Raw genomic sequence first — 24,862 nt, forward strand, 5'->3', positions numbered from 1 at the left:
TTCTTTTATTCAGCAACTGCGTTAGTGATTTTTACCTTGTAGCTTAAGTCCAAGCTACCAAATTCTCTCAGAGTAGTTATGTCCTGTTACAAGATTGTGGTGCCTCAGAAAGCTATGCTGTTATTCACATATGAAGCTGGTAATGGGACTGGCTGCCTGCACTGGCAAGTCTGGGCTGTGATGGTACCAGCTATTTTCTAACGAGGAATTATCCTTTCTGTTCTTGGAAAAGAAAAACGTAATTCCTTGCTTGTTCTGTTTACAGTGATCTAAGGCAGTGTTAGGGGTATCTAACTGCAGAGAATGATAGTGTAATCTGGGGATTTAACCTGGAATTTCTATGGAGTGCTTACCTTCATTCATGAACATTGTGTTTTTTCTACCCTGTAATATACACTTCTTATGGTAGTTAGAGAACTCCTTGAAAGTTTCCAAAAACAACTTTTCATCAGTATGTGCTACTGCTACTTTTAAACTGATAACCCCTTTTAGATCTCTTCACAATAGTGGTTAGCTGTCTTTCCAGCAGAGTTGCTACTGCAGAAGCATTCTGCTGCATTGACAGTGCTGGGTGATTAACTAGATTCTTTCATAATCTCTTCAAATTACAAATTACTGTACGTTGTGAACCTTTCTAGTAGCTCAGTAAACCTCACTTGCCGTGTGTCTCACAAGGAACATGGGAGTTTCTATAGAACTGTCCTTTGGGCTAAAGAGGCCACTAATGGCAGTGTTACTGCATGTGGTAAGAGAACACATCAGGCTGGGAGAAAGCAGTTATGCTGCTTGCATGGAATATAATTAGCAGTCAAGTTAGAATATACTTAAATAACAGTGATTACTGAAGGTGCTGTGATAAAACGAGGTAGCCTTGCCATAACCAATGATTACAGGCTCTAGAATTAAACTGTCTGGTTTGACTCCCTGCTCTCCCACATTACCTTGGACGAATTAACTTTTTTCTTTAAACCTTGTATTAGTATCTGCCACCTTATAGAACTGTGTGAGGGTTGAGTAAGAGAGTGTTTTAGAATAATGCTTGGCTCCTGTTTTTGCATCAGCTTTAGAAACTGCTCTGTAAGTATTTAATACTACCTTGATAAATGGGATAGCTGTGATCCTGTATAACACACAAGGGAAAACAAGCACTGGTCATACCACTTTTATTTATACTTTATCTGTTACATTGTTTATTCAATATAGAAAAAATATGAATACACTCACAGTATTCTCTTTTAATTTGGTAATTCCCCATTGTCAAATATTGACTGTTTTTATATTGGGTTTCCTACCCAATTAAAAAAAAACAGTAAGAATGGACCTGGCAAACAATTCTTGTCATGTTACCAATATAACAGTAATACATTTCTCTTGCTCTTTTTCTTTTTTTAAACAAAGAACCTAATTTTAAAAAAGACTTCTGATTAACCTACTACTTACTGGCTTAGGGAAACGTTTTAAAACACAGAAATTATTTCATTCTTCTCCTAGGAAAAATTTTAAGGTAAACATCTTAAAATGTATCAGTGATCCAGGAGAAAATTTATATTCCTTATAAAGGGGTCAGTGCTGAAAGAAAATCAAGTGGTAGACCCCACTGCACAATGGTTCTGTATATACCCCCCTTAAAAAAGCCAAAAAACCCTCAAAAACAGAGACCATATTAACATAATTATGCTGAAGAAAAGAAAAATTCACACTTAGACATCAGGTTTCTTTTAAAAATCCATGTTGCAAATAGAATCAATGATTATTTCTTTTGGACATACTTTCCTTAAATGGGTCAAACTTGCAAATCAGTGCTACAAAATACAGTATTTTCCATCACTTTTAGTTATAATGTACACTATGTACATAAAGACAAGAGTTACCTATCTTAAATACAAATGAACAAACAGCTTGTTAAAAACCAGAATCGGGACTTATAAATAGTGCCGAAAATGCAAATGCCAAAAATACGACGCCTCCTATGATTGTCACTGTAAGAGAAGAGAAAAAGTTAAATAAGGCAAAATTCCTCTATGAGGGAGCCAAGACATTGCCCATTATTTTTCCAATCTAGTAAACTAACTAAAAAACAAATTAGAAACAGTCAAACCCCATTTCCACAGCAAAGAACACTTAACATGCCTGACTCTGAACAGGAAGGGTAAGTTTCTTCTCCAGAACGGTTTTGAAAAATAACAAAATTATATTGAGACAGTGCTGACAGGCAATAATAGAACTATAACTCATCTTAAAACTCAGTTATTAAAGAGAATGTTCAACAATTCCTGGCTATTTTTATTCCATTTTTAGGACCTACCAGCCACATAGGAAATTTCCAGGAGAATCAGTAAATAATATGGTCGCCACCTAAGATTCCCAATCTTGTAAGACATATTTTTAAGGCCAAAGCATTATCATCTTTCCACATGATGATGTTTATACTAAAATATGTTGACAAAAAGCTACTATAAATCCAGTAATACTTTTAGATGAATTTGTATTTTACTAACATCTACACATGTGAAAACAGCCTGTTTGCAATAGTAGGGGCAATACATTGAACCTGTCAGAGATTATCATTACAAAGACCAAGTCTTCAGAAGTAAAAACTTCATTAAAACAAACAGTATTTTCTTTGTACAGTCATGTGTGGCTTAACGATGGGGATATGTTCTGAGAAATGCATCATTCCGCAATTTCATCGCTGTGTGAACAGCACAGAGTGTACTTAGACGAACCTAGATGGCACAGTCTACTACACACCTAGGCTGTATGGGACTAATCTTACGGGACCACTGTTATAAAAGCGGTCTGTCATTGATCAAAATGTCATTATGCAGTGCATAACTGAAAAGAATAAACAACTTACCAGTTCTGACAGAGATTTTTTGTGCTATCATTCTTCCTCCAATTACTGCCAAACCGGTGCATAAGCAGTGTCCCACTGTTCCACCCACTGCCACCCCATAGGGGTCCTGGAAACAAGTGTAACTAACATTAATTTAAAACCAAGGTTGAAACTGCTACCTGAGAAATAACTATTAAGTACTGAAAATGAAGGTCAACAACAACAAAAAAGCATAAAATAGTTCTAAAAATTCAGGTGTATAATTTATGAAAAGTGTAATAGCTGCTTGAAGGAATTTGTCCCAGTTATACCTAGGACTAGAGACAAAAGTACGGAAAAAAAATGTGTAAGATCAAAATAACCCTAATTCAGCCTTTCAGCAGTTGTTAAACTTAATTCACAGGCAATATTTAGCTCTTAGGTGACAAGTGCTAAGGAGACTTACCCTAGACATCTTTCCCTCAGGCAGTATTTGATGCTGTGAGGAAACTTAAGAAAGCCTTTAGCGTATAGTCTGACTGTAACTTCCCCCAAACAGAGACCTGGCCTTCTTTATTCTCCACTGTGTCCTCAGTGCTTTAGCTCTGCGCCAGGAACATAGTATTCATTCAGTAAACACTTATTACCCAGAGCAAACTGGAAGCACTCAGATTGGGAAAACAGTGAAAGTTTGCGAGATAGCCCTGAAGAACGAGCGGGAGGATTTGACTTTGTTTTGTGGAGGAGAGAATACACTAGTAGATGACAACAGGCCAGCAGTAAGAGAAAACTGCAGAGTACTTTAGCAATTCTAGAGAGAAGTCCATCAGAGTAGGAGGGGGCCGGGTCATAAAGGACCCTGTATGCTTAATGGAGAGTTTATAGACTTTTAGGCACTGGTTGGTTTTTAGCTGGGGAGTGACAGAACAGATTTATACCTTAAAAGTCTAGCATAGAGAATGAACTGGAGGAGAGGAAACAAGACTGAAGGCAAGGTGACCAATCAGGAGGCTACTGCAGTAGCCCTGGTAAGCAACAATGTTGGCCTGGATTGGCGAGGGAGACTGTGGACAGAGAAAAGCGGATGCATTTGAGAGAATCTGAGGCATAACTGATATACCATAGTGATAAGTGAATGATAGGTGTTAGGAAAGAGAAAAGTCAGGCATGACACCAAGTTTCTCACCCATAATTCTCTGGATGCATTATGATAATACCAGTGTGATTACAAAGGTAGAGGAAGCACTGGAGAAAGAGTTCATGGATGCCGACAGGAGTTAAAAGTGGAGAAGTTCAAGAGTCAGTTGAGTTCAATGGTGAATCAGCTATAGGACTGAATACAATAACCCTGGGAGAGAAGGCAGGAGGATGCTGACAACACAATCTCAAGGAAAGCAACACTGAAGGAATGACAGAGAAAGCAGAGCCCAAAGGAGACTGGAAAGGTGGCCAGGCAATTAGCTTCCCAAGATGACCTCAGCAGGACCTGTCAGGGGCTGCAGTGAACTCAAAGTACCTCAGCAACATCACCAGTGAGGTCAGAAACTAGAGTTCAATGGGTCTAGTCAGCAAGGAAATAGGGCCAACTCCTGTTCCCATCACAGCCAAGCCCTCTGAGACTGGGGAAAGGGAAGGGAGAGGGCTGTATTTGGAAGAAAGCTAGAACTGAGGAAGGGGTAAAACATTTTTAGATGAGAAAAACTTGTGCATGCTAAAATACTCACAAAATTGGGCTGGCAGAAAGACAAAGATTTACCCTACCAGTGGGGGCCTTGGGAGCTGGAATCCAGAATACAGGAGGGAAAGGACTGCCACCGTGATGGGTGGGAATGAAGAAAAGATGACTTCTGCTTCTCTCTGTGAAGTAGGAGGTGAGGCTGTTTGCTGTAGAGTGGGCAGTGTATGTGTATGGGGACAGTCTGAAACATCTACTGTGAAGAACAGAAGAGTGGGACTACATTTCCCAAATTCCGTTTGTGTATTGTAACGTCTAAAACTGGTATCCAGAAGATGGTTTCATTCTATTTGAAAGTGATACTTGAAAAATCACTGGATTAAACAGTTCCTTTCATGCAGGATTCCTCAGAGTCTTTGTTATTTTGTATACTCAATCTACAAAACAAACCAGGATATATTATTTGACCCTGGAACCTTTCCCCCCAACTTTTTTTTTTTTTTGCTTAGTACCCATGAACATCTCAAGGGACACTAGGATTCTGTGAAATCCAATGTGGGAACAATCAGTTATGCTGGAAACAGAAATGAAGTTCAGACTAAAATGGACTGAACTAGACTTACTGCATGGTTTATACAAAAAAATTACCAAAATAAAATTAGGAATATTAAGGGAACAGAGACAGATAACCACATTTCTGCCCTTGAGCACCTCATTACACATCCCCAAGGTGCTGGTAGTGTGGAAGGTGGCTGACACTGAGGGCTCACTGGTCAGGGACCTACAGGCATCATCTTGTTTTATCCATAGAACCACCCACGAAACGAAGCAGGTCGCAGGGAGGTGCTGCAGTAATGTGGCCACGCAGAAAGAGACTCCGACCCAGGCAGCAGGTGCCATGCTGCTGGAATGCAGGGGACCCAGCTAGTGCACACAGACAGGGAGTCCTGAGCCTGTCACCAGTCACTCTGCCATTCAGATGATAGCATTAAGAAAAATGCAATGATTCTGCCATCATGGTAGCAATGGGCAGAACCGCCACCACCACAAAATGGTTGGTCACTTTCAAGTCCCAATTCTGGCAATCTAAGCCAAAAAAGGGGGCTAGAATTCAAGAAAAATACAGCGCAAAGTCATTAAAGTGACAATTTTAAAGAAAGTTTACTTTAAAATTATGGTAATCCAATGAAAAATCGAGTTCCATTTTTTTCCAAATTACAGCATTCTTGAGGCCTGACAAAACAGCCCTGCCCCGAGTATCTTAGCTCTGGCCTTCAACTCTCGATTCCTGTTTTAAACTGAAGCCTATCTTAAGGAACTTGTTCTTTTACAGTACGTATTTCCTAGGAGTTAAAAACAAATTCAGATCAAGCCTGTTCTCTAAACCCTACCATCTGATAAAAACAATGTAAGTTAGTAGATATAAAAACAGATAAGAAATAGTATTAGTTAAGATCAACAAGAGCCTGAAAAGTAGCAGAACCATTCTATTCCACAACCATCTCCTCCATAAATCTTAATAAATCTGTGTGAATAATTACAGACACCTCACGTAAAACTTTACTAATCTCCTCAAAAGAAATAAAGATTTGGGGCCAGCCTGTGCTATAGTGGTTAAGTTGATGTGCTCAGCTTTGGCAGCCCAGGGTTCACAGTTTCAGATCCTGGGTGTGGACCTCGCAGTGTTCATCAAGCCACACTGTGGTGGCATCCCACATAAAATAGCGGAAGACTGGCACAGATATTAGCTCAGGGACAATCTTCCTCAAGCAAAAAGAGGAAGACTGACAACAGATGTTAGGGCAGGGCCAATCTTCCTTACAAAAAAAAAAAAACATTAAAATTTTTTTAAAAACAGGTACTTTTATGTAAGAGGTATTTGAAAACTATGAACAAAATATAGAAAAGGTTAGAAGGCAGATTGCCTTGGCTCTAGTCCTTGCCCTTGCTACCGACTAGCTTATGTCCTCAGAAAAGTCACCCAATCTCTCTGGGCCTCAGTTCTTTATCTGTAGAGCAAAGGCTAGAATGAACGAGATGATCTGAGGTCTCTTCACCTTACCATCGTAGGCCTTAGTTCTGGGGTTAAGACTTAAATTTTCCAACTAACCTATGCAACAGTCCATTGTTTCTTTAGCACAAGGAACAGAAAAACCCAAAGATAACCACTTTAAGGCTTTAGATATTTATTGCCAAACTGGCCTTCAATGATAATATACCAATTTAAATTCTCAGCAAGTATACAAAGGAAAGTTCTGAGAAGAAAAGAAAACCAAGCCAAGACAACTGCCCCAGCATCATTTCAGCAAAACCGAAGTTCCAGAAGAAGGGTCAAAAGAGAGCAATTAAGTTTGAACACAAGAATACCATCTGAGTGACTGTAGAAACTGGGAGAAGGTCAAATTTAAGGAGCAGCAGGATTATTAGATCTACAACAGTTTAGCATATGAAATAATCCCTTGGCCCACCTTGACTGTGTCTAGTGTCCTCTGGGACAAAGTAACATTAGTTATGCTGAGTTAACACAGAAGCAGTTGGGGGCCAGCATGGTGGTGCAGCAGTCACGTTTGCATGTTCTGCTTTGGCACCCCGGGGTTAGCCAGTTCGGATCCCGGGTGTGGACCTACACACTGCTTGGCAAGCCATGCTGTGGCAGGCATCCCACATATAAAGGAGAGGAAGATGGGCACGGATGTTAGCTCAGGGCCAGTCTTCCTCAGCAAAAAGAGGAGGATTGGTGGGAGATGTTAGCTCAGGGCTAATATTCCTCAAAAAAAAAAAAAAAAAAAAATACAGAAGCAGTCATCTCTCAAGTACCACTCACCTCTCTTGCCGCCAAAACAATTGTAGTTAGTTGAGAGCGATCACCCCATTCTGCCAAGAATGTTAATGTAAGAGCCTGAACAAAGATAGGTGAAATGAAATGCAGCCATTTTTTCTGAGGTATTGTTGTGCTTGTACCCGTTTCAACGTCTCCTGGTCCATTTAAGAGCTTGGTTCGTTGAAACTAAATTAAAAAAAAAAAAGAAATCCCAGGAATCAAATCAAAATAGCACAATATTACTAATCTTTAAGTAATATGCTCCAAGAAACTAAAGTTATGTGACCTCAGACTTCTCTTTTGACCCACTGGACATAGCAACAAATGCTATATTCTCAATTCTACCATTCCACCCTAGTAAATCAAACAATATATACTGATCACTTGCTATCCTAGATGCTATGGGAAGAAATATGTAAAATTATAAACTACAGTTTCCATGTTCTTAAGATCAATGTAATTAAGGAATCTGATTACATGTGTTCAGTATTTAGCCCCACATCCTTTCTACCACATTTACACTAACCCAGAGAGTCATATCACAGCCAGGTGCAGGAATGGAAACTAAGCAAAATAAGCTATTTTTGTGTAGCCTACACATATCACACAGATATGATGACCACTAAAAAACCTCTGGATAGTGTTTATTTTTAGTTGAATGCCTCTTTGGTCCACATATTTAACAGTGCTATGACTTACTTCTTCATCTTTTTTCTTTAATTCTGCTTGAACTTCTTCCAGTTCCTCTTGACCTTCATCTGGACTCATCTTTAAACCTTCCCGAAGCATTCTAATGCCAAAAATGGCAAATAATGCAGTTGAAACATAGTATGTATACACCCTGGGGATGACTGTGGTGGCATAGCCAAACAAAACTGGAAGAAAATGCAACAATGTAGCTGGTTAACTAGCATGCATCACAACCAACCAAAGGAACAGTTAACTTCAGAAATCATAATTTATCACTGTTTTAAAGGAAAAATGGTTCATATGAGAAGTTAATCTACTATGTAATAACCCTAAATAATGCCACTTCTTTCCGTCCACCAATACTGAGCCCTTAGGTCTAGCCAATGACTTAACATAGTTTATCAAGAAATCAATGGCCCAGTTGAAGATGGCGCATGTTCCACAAGGCCCTCTCATGAGATAATGAACTCCTCTCCAGACACGCTCAGCCAGGGGCTGGGCTGCCACATGTCCTGCAGGCATACTACTTTAGGGAGAAGTGTGAACTCTCATGCCCTCCAAGGACCCTGAAATCTTAGAACCCGGAAGCTACACCATTTTCCTAGGTAAACGATATTTCTTCATCACAAACCTTTAAATTACAAACTTCTATAGTGAAGAATCATGACTAGATTGTCACGTGGCACGATTCAAACTCTGCTCCTTTATAACTATTTAAGTATACCTTATGAACGAAAACTAATAATTCCGTAATATATATTAAAATAACATTTACAACAGACTTACTTATTTAGTACCATTCTTTTCCTATCATTAAGGAAAGAGGACAATTATATAAGCTATACAAAAAACTATACCTGGAACTACATCAAGAACCCAAATCCTAACTGTGAAACACATTTAGCTCAGTAATATCAGTTCAATAATTAAAATTGAAAACCTATGGCAGGGCCAGAGGATATTTCCATGAATGTAATAAATGCAATTACTCTTTACTTCACAAGCTCTTTTTATAAATGGGTACAACACTTACAAATTTACCTGAACATCAAATGTATAACCACATTGGTAAACTACTCCCTACTTTGTTATATTACAAAATTGAAAAGATTTTAAAATCATGTTTAGAAATGTATCAAACCTATGCTTATGTGCCCATCTATATTTCCATTACATATGTGTGTATATTTGTGTATATGTGTCTATGTGTGTGCGATACAGACGTATTTTCTAGCTCTGTCCACTGAAAGGGCCAAGAAGCAAAGACATCTCAGTAACAATGAGCCAACTTTACACCCATATCTGGGTTTCTAATACCATTCCCCACTAAAGTCTCCTTCAGAGAAATGATTAACTCCCGGACTGGGCAGAGTAGGTACAAGATGAACTTGTATTATCTTGTTATAACTAGAAAGGAAGGAAGGACAAAAACCAACAATGGGAGCATGTCACAAGGACACAGGAGCCAGCTTGGAGGGGCTCCCAGCCACCAAATCTGGGACAATTTAAGCAACAATGTAGTTAACTAATTAATTATAAACCACTGAAAAAAGGAATTCATGAGTTTATACTGATAATAAACAGACAAACCAATAGGAAAGGAAGGAGAGCTCTTTCTTAAGAGTAGTATGCTGGGGCTCACTGGTAAATGTGGATCGGGCACTAGAGTTAGAAAGCCAGCATTTTGCAAGCATCAAAGTTTACATCATGTGAGAGGCATCAACTGATGCTACACTATGGGAAACAGGTATTTGTATTGTCTTAAAGTATCTCCCTAAAGATGGCATATTAGTTGCCAGGGAAGAGAAAAAGACAGTATACAAGAGAAATCTCGACCAGGTGATCAAAACTAACATCAGTGAAGGACAAATGGACATCATGTGCTTCCAGATGTGGTATCTTAGAACAACAAACATCACCACCTATGCAGTGTTCTAGTCAAAAATGCATAATCTCAAGCTAATCGTGAGGAAACATCAGACAAATACAAAATGAGGAACAGTGCATTAAATGGGGGAGAGCTGTATTCTTAAAAAATGTTAATATTGTAAAACATAAGAAAAGGCTGTGGAAACATTTCAGATTAAAAGACTATATGGATGGCAGATTAAAGTAATGAATCTATTATGTATATAAAGATATATATTATGTGTATATGTACACATATCTACAGATATATAAATTGGGTACATGTTCACATACATATCTAAATAAATGTGTGCACATACACATAATTTTATTTAGATATAGATAAATGGATAGGTCACAAATGCTAAAGCAAATAGGTAAAATGTTAACAACAGGTGAACCTGGATAAAAGGTATATAGGTATTCTTTGTACTACCTTATTTTTGTAAATTTGTAAATTTAAAATATTCTGCATAAAGTTGTAAAAATTTAAAAATGAAATGTAGCAAACCTTTTTAAATCTCCTAAACTTAGTTTTCCTTTTATCTTCAGATCATCTAAAAAATTGTTACTACTTACTGACACTTATAATTCCACCTTTTTTGCCTTGACAGCTCCTTAGAGAGCAAAAAAGTACTTGGCATAACTTTTTCTCCCCCTGGTTATTGTCCCTTTATTTCCTCCTTCCTCGGAAACCTGTCCTCAGACACTCAAGCACGTTTGCCCTGGGAACAAGAGGTTATTTTCTCTTTAAGCAAGTGCTTTGCATCCAGTCAGAATGGAGCTACAAATGTACGGGTCCCTCCACACCCTGGCAATGCTGAAGTTCCAAGAAAAATATCTCGAGTGAAGATATAGATTTGGGAATCACTGACTTACAGGTAACTAAACTGAGAACACTCGGCACAAGAACATTAGCGTGAAGGGAAAAAAATGGGCCAAGGATAAAGTTGTGGGGAATATCAATACTTATGGTACAAAAATTTTTTTTAGCGAGATAGAAATATAACAAGAAGCACATGGTATCATAGAAGCCAAAAGCATGAAAAGGCAGGAATGCCTGTGAGTGTGGTCTGAGGGGCTCATTAAAATCAAAACTGAACTCTGTAGTAAGAAAAGCTGATTACTGAAGCCTTTACAACAGTGTTAGAAGCAGAAATCAGGGTGCAAGTAGATAAGGAGTGAAATGGGAGGAAGGCCTTGAGAAGGAGAGAGAACAGCAGTAATAATAAAATCCTGAAGTAGGCATGATATCATCCCTGTCGTCAGATGGCAGAGGCGAGGTCAATCCCCAGCGAAGTGAGGGCACGAGCCTGGATCCACCCCAGGCAGCCTCCCTAGCTCGCTTAGCCCTCTGCGAAGTATAAAAGAGACAGGAGGTGCGCAGGAGCAATTTAGAAACTAGGACTGACATCCCCCAGGGGTACACAAAGACTTTACAAGGGGACACGGATTAATAGTTTGTGAAAGAATCGATTTCCAGAAGTTCAACTTTCATGTGTACTCTTTCCTAAAACTCATCTGCCTGAAAACATGCTGGTAGTCAAAGGAGTCATGGGCGTTTCTCCTTTCTCACACCTTTCTTCACAGTTGCCCTCTGCCCACTTTACAAAGAAGCCTTTTACCCAGCTTCCTATGTGCATTTCCCCAAGTATGGAGGTGCCAAAAAGGGGGTGTGAAACATTGGTGTCCTAAACCAAGGCATCATAAACCAAAGATAGAGCTTTGGGCCTTCCCTGTCTTAATACAAGTTTCGGATAAGGTCAAGGCATTAGAAATAAGGGCATTATGGGCCTTGGAAAGAATGGTCATGGTTTTAGAAATAGGGTATTTTGGCCTTGGTAGGAATGATTTTCACTTAGAAATCATGCCTCTTTCATCCAGCCAACCAGTGTAAACAAATGCATTTTCCCTAAGGCAGAGTCTTGTTATAGCAAAGCAAAGAGAGCATGAGACAGAAACACCAAAGCCCTACAGTGTCCGATTTCCCCCAAGCGGCCCACTCAAGGCTGAATTCCATGCCTAATCCATCCACCCATCCTTTCACAATTAGAATTCTAAGGTGGATAGTTGTAATGGGGATGTATATGATGTTTATTTAAATTAAAAAACCAAGTCAAATGATTTCTAACAGAAAATAAGCCTGACTTAGATGATTTTCCATGAACTTACTAGAACTGCCATGGCAATTAGGGAATGTGGTAAACATGTTCCATAAATTGAATGACCTAAAGCTGCAGTCCCAAGGTTCCAGAAAAATATTATTTAAAACATGTGATATAATTTTTAAAATGAAATCCTTTCTTGGCAAAAGTACTCTGAAATTAACAGTATTTCAATTTTCTCAATCACTTCTAAATATATCCAGTTAAACAAGTTAGTTCTAAGTAACAGACTAACATGCATAAGAATAGTCATTTGATAAATTTCAGAAAAACTTATTTTGGTATACCTGATAGTTCCAATCCTCTGCTTTCAACAAAATCAACAGAAGACCTTATTAAGCTGTCAGCTGGTAAATCGTTAAAAATCCTTTTTGATGACAGACCAGGGTGTGATTTTTAGCATATAACCCAGTAATTCAATGACCTGAATGTCATGCCTATAACAAAATTCCTTCCTATCTACTTATTTAGATGAATAAGATTTCTCAGCCCTTAAATCTACTTAAAAAAAAAAGGATCAGTATTGATTCTAATTTTTTTTTTTTTTTTTTTTGAGGAAGACTAGCCCTGAGCTAACATCTACCAATCCTCCTCTTTCTGCTGAGGAAGACTGGCCCTGAGTTAACATCTGTGCCCTTCTTCCTCTACTCTTCTTCCTCTACTTTATATGTGGGACGCCTGCCACAACATGGCTTGACAAGCAGTGCATAGGTCCGCACCCAGGATCCAAACCAGCGAACCCTGGGCCACCAAAGCGGAACATGTGAACTTAACTGCTGTACCACTGGGCCGGCCCCCAGTATTGATTCTAAACCTTGCTTCACTCTAGCAATAAGTATCATGCATGGTCATATCAACTAATTTGAATAGTTCTATCATGTCATTAAGAGATGCATTTCTAGTTTAAAAATGTTTATTTAAATTTGTGATATATTTTGTTTTGATCAACTGAGTATTAATAACTATAACTCAGTCCATAAAAAATGTTAACATTTAGAGACGTAACAAAGGAAATATTCAGCATCTTTTAAAATTCAATTTATATGCATATTTTTGCTCAAGATAAATATGACAGTGTGATCCACAAAAGATTTTCAAGCAAAAACTTATAGAGTAAAATTCTATGAGGAAAGTAAATGAAAATAAGAATTAAAGGAGAAAAAAGAACAATGTAAATCCCAAATGTTAAAGAAGAGTTTGTTCACGTTTTTTTAAAGGAATGATGGTTATAGTGGTTATCAAATTGCTAATGATATTTGGATTTCACTGGGTATATTTTAAAATATACTTAAAAAAATACTTTTACACAATATGCCTATTTCTAATATGTCAGATATAAATAAGCTTATCTGAACAGAAAAGAAAAAAGCAAGGATATACACAACAAAAGCAAGGATTAAAAAACTAGTGAATAAATGAGTATGTATCTTGACTGAATAGCTGAAAATTTAATTTTATAAGTGCAATATGGTTTTTAGGAGTTTACGTACTGAAACCGTTTTCTATTTACTAACTCCTGGAATGTGCACCACATTCCAACATAACTAGCTGAATGATTCAGTGACTCAATGCCACACACCATGCTTTCTCCTTAGGTCAATAAACTCATTAGGAAGAAAAAGCACACTCACCTGATAAGCAAGTCATTAGGCCCAAGGCAAGCATAGCACCAGCCATCACTGTCAAACGGTTATAACGCATTGCCATGATAGCTGCTATAAAAAATGTCTTATCACCCAGCTCAGATACAATGATAACTGATATGGCAGCAACAAACGCATGGATGAATCCCAAATTAGTTTGGGCAGCTGGATCTTCTTTATTGGTATGAACCGGGGCAGCTGGTGTAAAACCTTTCTGAAATAAAAAAACATAAATATCAGCTATTTTTTGAAAAACATCATTACTTAATAGTCTCTTATTTTGTATGTGAATTAAGATCGTTTTCCTGTCTTAGTCATTAGATTTATTTACTGCTAATCACTTTGAAAGCCATTAGTAACGACAGCAACCTCTAAGCTGAGATTTAGTTCTTAGCTATGTGTTATTCAAATTTTTATTCATAACTTGGGTACCAGACCAACATATGTTTATCAAACATTTAAATAACAGGAAGCTGAAAGAAATCATTAACACTTTAGAGGACCAAGCAGGATCCAGAAAGTGCTCAAGAGGCTAGAGCAGGAGTTGGCTCTAGCAAAGATGAGGCCTAATATAGTTGGATATATGGATGGTCCTACAGTAAGTCTAAAAATATCCTAGGCAGTAATGGGGCCTAATAAAAAAGACAAACTACAGACTTGGTTAGCATTAAGGTCGTTTTAAGTTAGAAAGGTGACAAAGCTCCAAAAAGGCCGCCCTTTCCATAAGTCCCGTGCTGGCTCCGAGGCACCACATTTTAAGAAGGCACTGCCCTCTGAAGCTCACCTCAGACAGGAGAGACTCGGAAACCAGGGATGGCACCCTGCTGAGGCCAAGTCCAGCTAAGAAGGTTGTTTACATTTTTAAGGGCTTACAGAAAATAAAGAGGGAGGGAGGAAAAGAAAATTCTGCAACAGAGACCTTAAGTAGCTTGTAAATATAAGGCCAAACCTAAAAGTATTATCTGGCCATTACAAAAAAAAGTCTGCCAACTTAGGTTCTAAGACAATCACTGAGGGACCAGGCAGGGCTGGATGCCTACGTTCCAATAACTGAGAAAGTCTATATGTGAGGCTGTATGGTCCCCAGAGGTAGAACTACAAAGTTACAGGCGGCAGGCTTTCGCTTAACACAGAGCAAAGACGGCTACACTGAGAGCAGCTGAAGCTGAAATGGACCACCAGAGGAGGGAGACTCCCTCCACGGCAGAGTTCCGAGACGGGAACCGCCGCTGACGGGAAACCTGCTTTACCAGCGGTCCTCAACCAGAGCAATTTTGTCTCCCAGGTGTCTTCTGGCAATGTCCAGAGACATTTTTGGTTGTCACAACTGAAGGGGAACCAGTATACTGGCATCTAGTGGGTAGAGGCCAGAGATGCAGCTGTGGTCAGGACATAATGCACAGGACAGCCTCCCAGACACACATAACAATTATCTAATCCAAAATATCAATACTTCCCAGTGTGAGAAACCCTGGACTAGATAAATCACTTCTAAAGGTCTCTTCTAATCCTATAGCCTATCTTTAATTAATTTTTAAAGCCTATCTCCAGAAACCTAAGAGATAAAACAGGAAAAGAAACCCAAGAACGTATGTGATTTTTGACAGGGTAAAAATCCCCAGCCAGAGAATATTCTATATTCTTATAAGAATAAGATCCTAAATTCTTAGTGTGCATGTCATTCCTTAAAACACGACATAATCTTGACTCCCAAATTCCACGGTAAAGATCAGATAAATTTAAGCATTAGTCAGACTAGACCTCTGAGCTAAAAATTGGGGAAATTTAGTATTTTAGGTAACATTGGGTGTCAGGGCTAAATCAAAGGGCAGCTTGGAAGCGAGCTCTGGATCAAGCAGGTACCCTCTGAAGGGGCTCCAGCTCTCTCTCCATCACCACATTAGTTCAGCTGTGCTGAGGCTCCTGTAAAAATGAGCTTCCTTTCTCCTCCAATACCCTATCAACATTAAGCATCATAAAAAACCTAAGCATTTTCATTTGGCTTTCCCTAATGCAACATTTTCCTCTTGGATATCCCTTTCGTATGAAGAAATCTCACTGTAAAATATTTAGGATATGAAATCCAAGAAATTTTTTAGGAATAAATATACACCATTTACAACCAATTAGCTCCAAGCTCAAACAAAAAATATTTACTTTTAAAAACAAACAATACAAATCAAAACTACATATACATGTGGTTTTATAATACCCAGCCATAAAACCTTGGCTACAATACTTAGCCTCTCTGTTCCTCTGTGAAATGAAGAGGATAAAATAAAACTTATATAAATAAATGTAAATAAAATGAAAACTTGCCTTACAAGTACAACAAAACAAAACAATACATGTTCTTAAAATCTTTCTATGTATAAAAAACAAGAAAAACCAACTTACAGCTTTTGCTATATATTGAGCTGGTCCCGGATAGCCAAAATCATAGTGTTAAACCACCACCAACCATAGTGATAAGAATTTCAAACAAAAGGATCAAGGTAATATGAAGATAGATGATTTTTAAAACTTAAAATGTTAATAAATAGGGTCAGAAAATGATCAGTTACCATTCATTCATTTGCTGTCAATCAAACACCTAAGTGCTTACTGTGTGCAAAGATCACCTCCTTTTTCTAAGTCACCTGCAGAGTGACATAATGTTTAACATGTTGGCTCTAGAATCAGACTGCCGGGGTTCAGTTACTGCATGAGCTTGGGCCAGTCAGTGTACCTCCTTGTGACTCAAGTTCCATCTGTAAGGTGAGGGGTACCTACAGCTCATAGGGCTGTTGTGAGGATTACATGAGTTAACACACATAAAGCCCTCAGGTGGTGCCTAGTACACAGTAAGTGCTCAGTTAAAGTTAGTTATTGTAGCACACTGCAACATAACCAGTTTAATCTTCCTAAAACTAATTTCTTCACTTCACATCACTGTCTAAGAAACTACAATGGCCTTCTTATGCCTAGAACATAAAATGCAAGTACTTAATTCTGGTAACCATCCAACACCTCCCAACTAATCACATACCAGTCCCCCAAATGTGCCTTATACTCCGTACTCAAGGATGGGCCAGAGCAGCACTGTCCAAAAAAATCATGCAAGCCACATATTGTAATTCTTATTTGTCTGCTAGCCACATTTAAAAAAGTAAAAAACAGATAAAATTATTTTTAATAATATTTTGTTTAACCAAATATATCCAAAATACTACTCTAGGAATATTTTTTAAGTTACTAATGAGATATTTAACATTCTTTTTTCCATTCCAAGTCTTTAAACTCCAGTGTGTTTCCACTCACCACACACATCTCATGCGCATCTCAGTTTGGACCAGCCACATCTCAAGGGCTCAGGAATCACCACATGGCTCATGGCTATAGTACTGGGCAGGGCCACTCAAGAGCATGGCAAGTTTCTGGTAACCACAGCCTTCAATCAATCAGTCCTACTTCGCTTCCTACCCTCTTTTCATTATCCCCCTATTCATCTAGATTCCTCAAGATTCAACTTACAGAGAAGCTCTTGAGCAAGACCTACCCCAACAACTCCAGCCCCCAGTGATCCTGCTCCCATTAAATAAAACTGAATGCATACTGTGGGCAATGAGTTTTGTCAGGTCCGTGACTGAAACAAAGTTTAAGACAGGAACGCTTAAGGAGTTAATCTTTTGTATAAACATAATGTTATCATTTGTAATAACAAAGAAAGACAAAATAACTAAATGTCCGTCAATAGGGAACTGATTAACCAAATGGTAGCTTTACTTACTGCAATATTATTATGGGGTAACAAGTAAGAGTAGCCCCATAATACTAATATGTGCTAATGTATATTAGTACATATAAAACATAAAACATTCTGTTTTATATGTACTAACAAAGAAAAATTGCTAAGATACTTTGAAGTTGAAAAATTTATGTATTACGTATGTAGTCATTAGATGTATATGTGTGTTGGCGGGGGGAGTTAGGTAGGTAGATAAAGTCTACACACAGTTGTTAATGCACACCAAATCTCAGGAAACAGTTTATAGTGGGTGTTTCCAGAGAAGGAACCAGATGACCAGAACAGGGGCCAGCAAACTTTTTTTAAAGGGCCAAATATTTAACCTCATGGGTCATAAAGTCTCTTTGGTAACTACCCAACTCTGATGCTGTGGCTTGAGATCAGCCATAGATAATACTTAAATGAAGGGGCATGGCTCTGTTCCAATAAAACTTTATTTTAAAAACAGGCAGTCAGTGGTAAACTGCAGTTTGCTCACCCCTGAACTAGAATACAAGAGGAGGAGGAGACGTATTTTTCACTCTACACTCTTCTGTACCTTTTGGATTTTTTACCGTGCACATGATTATAGACACCTGTTGTGTACCACTTGCAAAATCTCTTGACCCAGTCTGTTACTCCAGCTATGGAGGACTAATTCCTTACAGGCTGTAACTGGCTATAGGTCCAACCAGAAAGCAAGTGCTCTTACTCATTCACTACCCAGAAGTATGGAGGAGTTAACTCCTGCGGGACAACCTTGGACCAATGGGGAAAGTCAGTTCAGAGGTTCATTTCATAAGGCTCCTTGAAAGTCTCAGTGGGATTCAGCACTACTCACTCATGGAGCGGCTAACTTGAAGATGCACTGGTGTACATGCAATACCTACTTCCCTGGACTAACAGTTTAAAAGTATACAGGCATGTTCTGAGAACAGAGTAAACCAGATGAATGGTTAGGGTAAGGTGAGAAAGATAAATTGGGCCTAGACGGAAAATCCTGTATGTTTATGGACCAGCTTAGATGCAAGAGAGAAGCCTTAAAAGTTTTCGAGTAGAAGACACGAACATGATTAAGGCACTGTGACTAACAGATCAGGGCGGAAAGCAGAGAATACCAGTCACTGGACCAATTAATTAGGAGGTCAGCTGCACAAGACCAATGTTGAAGATAAAACAGATAAGGAAAAATTCTGCACATGATAGAAAGGAAAAATCAACATAACTTTAAAAAGCGGGGAGAATCAAAGATGATGCCAAGGTTTTCTGCCTAGCTGACTAGGAGAAATATTCGTATTCCTACAAGGTATGTGGCAAAGAGGAATAAAAATAAGGGTTTGGTTTCAGTTGTGTTCAATTTGAGGTGATAAAAAGCATTTCAAATGAAGGTTTCCAAGAGATCATCAGAAATGAGTTTAGGCCAGCACAGCCTCAAGGTATGTGTCCGGTTGCTGGCAGCCTAACCTTATCAGCTAGAGCTTTGCAAGTAGAGGAGATTTCCAAGGAAAAAGGCAGAGATGAAGGTGAAAAAATGAGCCCTAGAGAATGTCTATATTTAGGGAAGTGGGAGGAGGGGGGAATAAAAGAGGAAACAAAACTGTCTTCAATATTTAGAGAGCTGGGCAGGCGAGCATCACAGATGATCGATCAAGTTAGGGACAATCACCTTTCACCAAGCTATTAACGAGATGCCAGCTACTTCCATATACCTTGTTTTATTTGACACTCAAAAACCTTAAGAGCTGTTATCCCAACTTCACATGAGAGGAAAAACCGAGGACCAACAGGGTTAAATAATTTTCCCAAGTTCATACAGCCAAGATGGGGTAGGACGCCTTAAAGGTGTGGAGAGTTAAGAGTTTCAAATGAGAACTGAAAAAGACCCCTGAATTTAGCAATAAGGCAGGATCAAAAATGGAATTTCAATGAAAAGGGGCTAAAGCCAGATAATGGAAGACTAAGGCAAAGTGGAAAAGCAGCTAATTACCTGGTTAGAAATTTGGTTTACAAAACTGAAGAGAAACTAATGTAGTCAAGTACAGTTAAATTAATGGCCTTTTTTTCTCTTTGCCCAAATAGGAGAAACCTGTGAGCATGTGTAAGCAGACAGAAAGGAACCAATTTTGAAAAGGGGAGAATAAAGACACAGGAAGGAAAGCACCAGAGGTCAGAGAACAGGCACAAGGACAGAGAAGAGGGATGGAGGGCATGACGGCTTTGTCCAATACCTGAAGAAAGGCAGAGGTACGGGCAGAGAAGCAAGTATCCATATGTGTACAGGAGGGTCAGAGGCAGTAACTACAATTCCAATTTTGGTATCCCACTGTTCAGTTACACAGTGCTATACCATATTAAGTAATGAAATAGGGTTCTCCTTGGTACAAATACCACTATTTCAGTATTTTAATTTGGGACTGAAACCCAAATTACTTAGCTTGGGTCTGAAACAAGTTATTTACATCTTGAGAGCAGGGTCAACAACTTATAATTTAAAAAAAAACTTGCCGAGTAAAACTCTTCTTTACTCAATGCTAAAATTAGTTCCAAATTGAAAAATTGCGGGGGAAAAAAGTACCCCCATTTAGAAAGTATTCTTTTATGCTTTCATGATCTTCAAGTGAAGGAAGAAAATAACAATCAACAATGAAAAAATAGTTCCTATTCTAGTTCTAGAGTTCAAATGAGCACATGTAACTGGATGGACATTGATACAGGTACCTGCATCGGAATCTCCATCTACACAGGATGAAACTAGAAGATGAAGATGCTTTCTTTGAAACAAAATCTACAGCCTGTTACCAAGAAAAAGACTGATGTCCCTGCAAAAAAAAAAAAACAAAAACAAAGTTGCTCAACAAAAGTTATCACACGAGAGGGGAGATGATTCGAAGCTAAAGGAATCGGAGGAAAACTGGCTCCGAACTATGTCCTCACCATTACTTTATTGCATGAAATCAGAAGAATCTTTTCAGAAGTTGGTAAAACGTGCACAAAAATACGTGCAACTTAAACAATGACACCAAGGATAAACCTGGTTTTGAAAGACTGCATTAAAATAAAAGATAAAATGATATTTTATTATAAATTTTCACTATTATGTCTTTTTATCTATGGGTAGTTTAGTTTGTTGTACTTTAAATAATATTTTTTTATTAATGTTATTTGCTAATTCGTATTAAAAGATATTTAACAATTACATTTTTATAAATACATTTTTATTTAATGAATGTTTAACGTTATTTTTATGAATGTTCTTTTGTGTTGTATTTATAAATTTTGACATTTGAAATGTCTTAAATCTATTTAGTTTCACTTTTTTTTTAATGATTTACTTTGATGGTAGAATATCAACAAATTCAGTCACATAATGATCATTTCACTCTGACAAAGCAATCAAGAGTGAGACAAGAGTCCTCACACCTGACGGCCTCAAGCTTAGCTGTAAAGAAGCTAGAATGGGGAGTCTGCACTGGACAGGGCAGGACTGCAACTTAATGAAAATGGAAACAAGTTTAAAATATTGTGTGGAGGGCCTTCTCACAGTTGAAAGACATTAAATAAAAGAAATGCCAAGAAACAGTAAAGCAGAAATACAATAACAAGAATTTGTACGGGAGCAGGTAATAGGCTTCTGTGGCTTTATCGACAGTGTTATGCAAGCCGAGCAGTTCTTCTGTGGACTTCCAGAATATGCAGCAAATTATAAATTACCTTTATTACATCTATCTGATCTCCCCCAAATGAAGGGACTTCAGGCTTCTTTTATTACATACTCTGCCCAGGGAAGGAATAAGAAAAGAACCGAGTAAGTGGCTAGAAGCATAAACTGCATAAATGAAAGGATCCAAGTGATCAAAACTCTGAACTCCTCAACTTTTTTTTTGACCTGATTGTAGAGGAAAAAACATACTCAATGTAGAAAGCCCTATTAGAAGTTCAGTTATCTTGCTCCAAAGCACCCTCTAAGTAAGAAACAACTACATTTTTATAACACATCTTACACATGAATGCCTACCAATGAAGGAGAGATTTTTTTCCCCCTCCACTTTCAGAAATCCACTTTCACATAATGGCACGAAAAGGGGAAGTTTAAATATCCTACCCTTTTAAAAGACCTACTGCATGTGGTTGCAAAGCAAAACACTTGAAAGTTTCAGATGCTCAGCAATGCTGAGCCCTTGCTTACAGGGCTATTAAATTGAACTCTGACCACATTTTACCTCCACCAAGGACAAAAAAAGCAAATGATACTTATATATTACATAGTTTAGAAAACATACGAAAGGAAAATCTCGTCCAACATGCTGTAGTACTGTAGGCAGAGAAAAAAAATCACTTGAGCCATATCAAAAAGTTACATGAAAATATAATTAAAACAAGACAACTACATTCCACCACAATATGGAAGAAATTTGAATAAATTCCTACCTAAAAAGAACTACCAAGAATGTATCAAAATATTACAGTCAAAAATCCTACTATACTGTGCCTGCCCCTTCCCTCCACATGCCCAGTTTTAAAGACAAGGATCCTTAAGATCACTTAAATATGATCACTGAACACTGTTGCCTTTTACATGGCTAGATTTACCCTAGCTGTCTAAAGGGGCATAAATAGCCATATCTAGCACTATTTGTACACTCAAAATCACCACATGACTAAAACTCTGATGAAAGGCCTGGAAAGTTACATTCATAATCTCTTTCTCGCTCACTCACAAAGCTACTTAATCCAAAACAGTTAGTTTTAAAATAAACTTCTGATAATGATGACAGAAGAAGGCTAAATGATGAACACTAAAAGTAAATTTCATGAATCAGCATTTCAGTTAAATTTCAGAAGTGGAAATGGCTAGCAGAGTCACCTGAGCCCAGGAGGGACAAGGAAGAGAGAAACTGCTTTTAACCAGGGAATTTTAGGAAAATCTCCACAGAGAGGAGGTATCTGCTGGTTCCTGAAAGGTGGGACGGTTGGGACCAGTGGGCTTCAAGCTCACTGAGGCCCCTTTTTTAGGAAGGCCTTTTGTTAGAGAGACTAACAACAGAGCACATGGCACGTCTCCGGTTGGAAGATAGTAGTCCCCTCTTGTCCGCGGTTTCGCTTTCCGCGGTTTCAGTTACCCTCGGTCAACCGCGGTCCAAAAATATTAAATGGAAAATTCCAGCAATAAGCAACTCATACTGTTCGGCTGCACGCGGTTCTGAGAAGAGTGATGAAATCTTGCTCGGTGCCCCCCTGGGCGACTGTCTCAGTATTGCAGTGCTTGCGTTCAAATAACTATTTTACTTAATAATGACCCCAAAGTGCAAGAGTAGTGATGCTGGCAATTCGGATATGCCAAAGGGAAGTTACTGCAGTTAATCTCTTACTGTGCCTAACTTATGAAATAAACTTTTACCACAGGTATGTATAGGAAAAAACACAGTATACACAGGGTTAGGAACTTTCCCCGGTTTCAGGCACCCACTGGGGGACTTGGAATGTATCCCCCAGGGTAAGGGTGGGGACTACTGTACAGCGCACGAGCACGGGAGTGGTGGCTGACAAACCTGAAGGTTGACTGCAGCCACATCAGGAAGAACCCAGACCAGGCTGCTGACGAGGCTGGACTGAAATCAGTATGCAGGGGAAACTAACGCAGGATTTCCGAGAAGTCAAACAGAATTCACTGTTCAGGAAGATTAGTCGGGTGGCCACAGGCTGAATGCAGCCTGGGGTGGGACTGCGGGGGTTGAGGGCCAAACCGACCCCTACTAGAAGAGGCTACAGAGGGCCTGAACTCTGATTGGAAAAGACGAGAAAGGCAGGACTGGTAGAGGGAAGAAGTCTGAAAATGCTGCGGAGATTCTGAATCCAAGCGCCTAAGTGATTCTATTAACATAAGCTAAGACGTTATTAATATGTTTAGTGAAGGCCAAAGAAGAGGGTTCTAGTTCACTTAAAAATTTAGTTTCGGCATCGCATACCGCTGCGGCACTCTGGACTGACTGTCAAGGATGGAGAATTCCTCTGCCTTCCTAAGTGCTGCTTCCCACAAGCCAGGACACGTCCTTAAAAAGTGAGAGTCACGCTTCATAATCCATACACATTTGGCAAAAAGCACAGGTCGTGCACAGCTGAAGGTGGGTAAGCAGTTTGGGATAAGCTGTTTCCACAGTGAAATGGCAGATGTGATCATCCTCAGAGAATAGGAAAAGCCTCCCAGCCGCCCTCTGTGAAAAACTTTCTACCCGGGATGAGTATTTCCAGCTCTGGGATACATCAGATCAACAGGACGCCCGCGCGCGGCTCAGCGCATCCCCGTCCTCCCGAACTGAAGGGATCCAGCGGGCTCCCTGCGGCTCTCCCGTCCCCTCCCCCATAAGGAGCGGGCGAGGCCAGGCCTGACCGGGAAAAACCGCACTCCGCCGTCCTCCACCCCGGGGAGTGGGGCCGGGCTCCCCTCCCCCGCCCGCAGCTCCGGCCCGAGGGCCGCGCTCAGGGCGCCCGCGAGCCTGGTACCCGGCGCGCCGGCTCCGCAGCCTCGCCCGCCCCGGCGCGGCCCGCTCACCTCGGCCCGGGCTGGCTCGGGGCCCTGCCCGGCTGCGGGCTGCGGCTGCAGCTGCTGGGCAGGCGCCGGCGGCTCCTTGTTACGGTGGCTAAGGTCTTCTTCGGGGACGGCCCGGACCCCCGCCGGGGCCCACAACAGCGGAAACAGCAGGAGCAGAAGCAGCCGGGGCGCAGATGCGCGGCCGCTGCCCCGGGCCGCCGCCATCCCGCCCGCCGCGACGGCCGCGCACGGACACTGCAGGAGGAAGTGCGGGAGACGGGAAGCCTCGAGCCCGGGCCGCCTCCGCGGCGCGTCCCTCACGCCTCGCCGCCGCCGCTTAGAGAAGAGCCGGCACCATGCGGGAGGGGCAGGGGCGGGCGGGAGGCTTAGGCAGGCCGGCTTCCGCGGCCGCCGGCTCGGTCCTCCCTCTCTCCCGCGGCGGCCACACGGCTCTGCCAACTGTCTCAGGGCGGCCCAGCCCAATCCTCCGGGCCCCGCCCCTGCCCGTGACGGCCTCCCATTGGCCCGACGTCCGCCTCGGCGTCGTGACGTCCGCGGGCAGGTTGAGGTGCGGCTCGCGCCCTCCTCCCATTGGACCTGGCGCTCCCGGCCTGTGCTGGGCGCCACGTGACCGTCCTCTCCTCGCATCCTTCTGGCGCCCCACCCGGGACCCTCTTGTGGACCCTCTTCTGTTCTCTCTCTGCCCGCGGTCCCGGGACCGCACGGCTCTTTACTTCTACTCCCTCCTGAGTCTTCTGCCCTAATATCTATGCCGGCCTTTCGCTTCTCTTCGCCTTTTCTGGAGGTCAAATTAGTTGGAGCGCCCTGGTTACGTGGCACTTGCGGGAAC

General features: G+C 40.3%; 1 protein-coding gene and 1 long non-coding RNA gene across 2 annotated transcripts; one reads left to right on the forward strand and one right to left on the reverse strand.

The window, feature by feature from the left end:
- Nucleotides 1-1,146: 1,146 nt before the first annotated feature.
- TMEM165 (transmembrane protein 165) lies at nt 1,147-24,862 on the reverse strand. The gene is made up of 6 exons (XM_070614910.1): nt 24,034-24,862; nt 13,706-13,931; nt 8,011-8,186; nt 7,315-7,497; nt 2,858-2,963; nt 1,147-1,979 (listed from the first exon to the last, which is right to left on the reverse strand). The coding sequence occupies exons 1-6, from the start codon at nt 24,658-24,660 to the stop codon at nt 1,903-1,905; spliced, it is 1,395 nt and encodes a 464-aa protein (XP_070471011.1). The 5' UTR covers nt 24,661-24,862; the 3' UTR covers nt 1,147-1,902.
- LOC139082581 (uncharacterized) lies at nt 17,125-20,568 on the forward strand. The gene is made up of 2 exons (XR_011538738.1): nt 17,125-19,727; nt 20,198-20,568. It is a non-coding gene; the product is annotated as an uncharacterized lncRNA (long non-coding RNA).

The sequence above is a fragment of the Equus przewalskii genome, chromosome 3 (genome assembly GCF_037783145.1).
Source record: "Equus przewalskii isolate Varuska chromosome 3, EquPr2, whole genome shotgun sequence".
Classification (NCBI taxonomy): domain Eukaryota; kingdom Metazoa; phylum Chordata; class Mammalia; order Perissodactyla; family Equidae; genus Equus; species Equus przewalskii.

What these genes read in the sequence shown, in the direction of transcription:
- TMEM165 (XM_070614910.1), bottom strand. Translation starts at nt 24,660, where the DNA reads ATGCGAGGAGAGGACGGTCACGTGGCGCCCAGCACAGGCCGGGAGCGC. An exon ending in TTGTTTTGGCGGCAAGAGAG is followed by an intron (nt 2,964 to 7,314) that starts GTGAGTGGTACT and finishes ACTTGTTTCCAG; the next exon opens with GACCCCTATGGGGTGGCAGT. An exon ending in AAAAATCTCTGTCAGAACTG is followed by an intron (nt 1,980 to 2,857) that starts GTAAGTTGTTTA and finishes CTTCTCTTACAG; the next exon opens with TGACAATCATAGGAGGCGTC.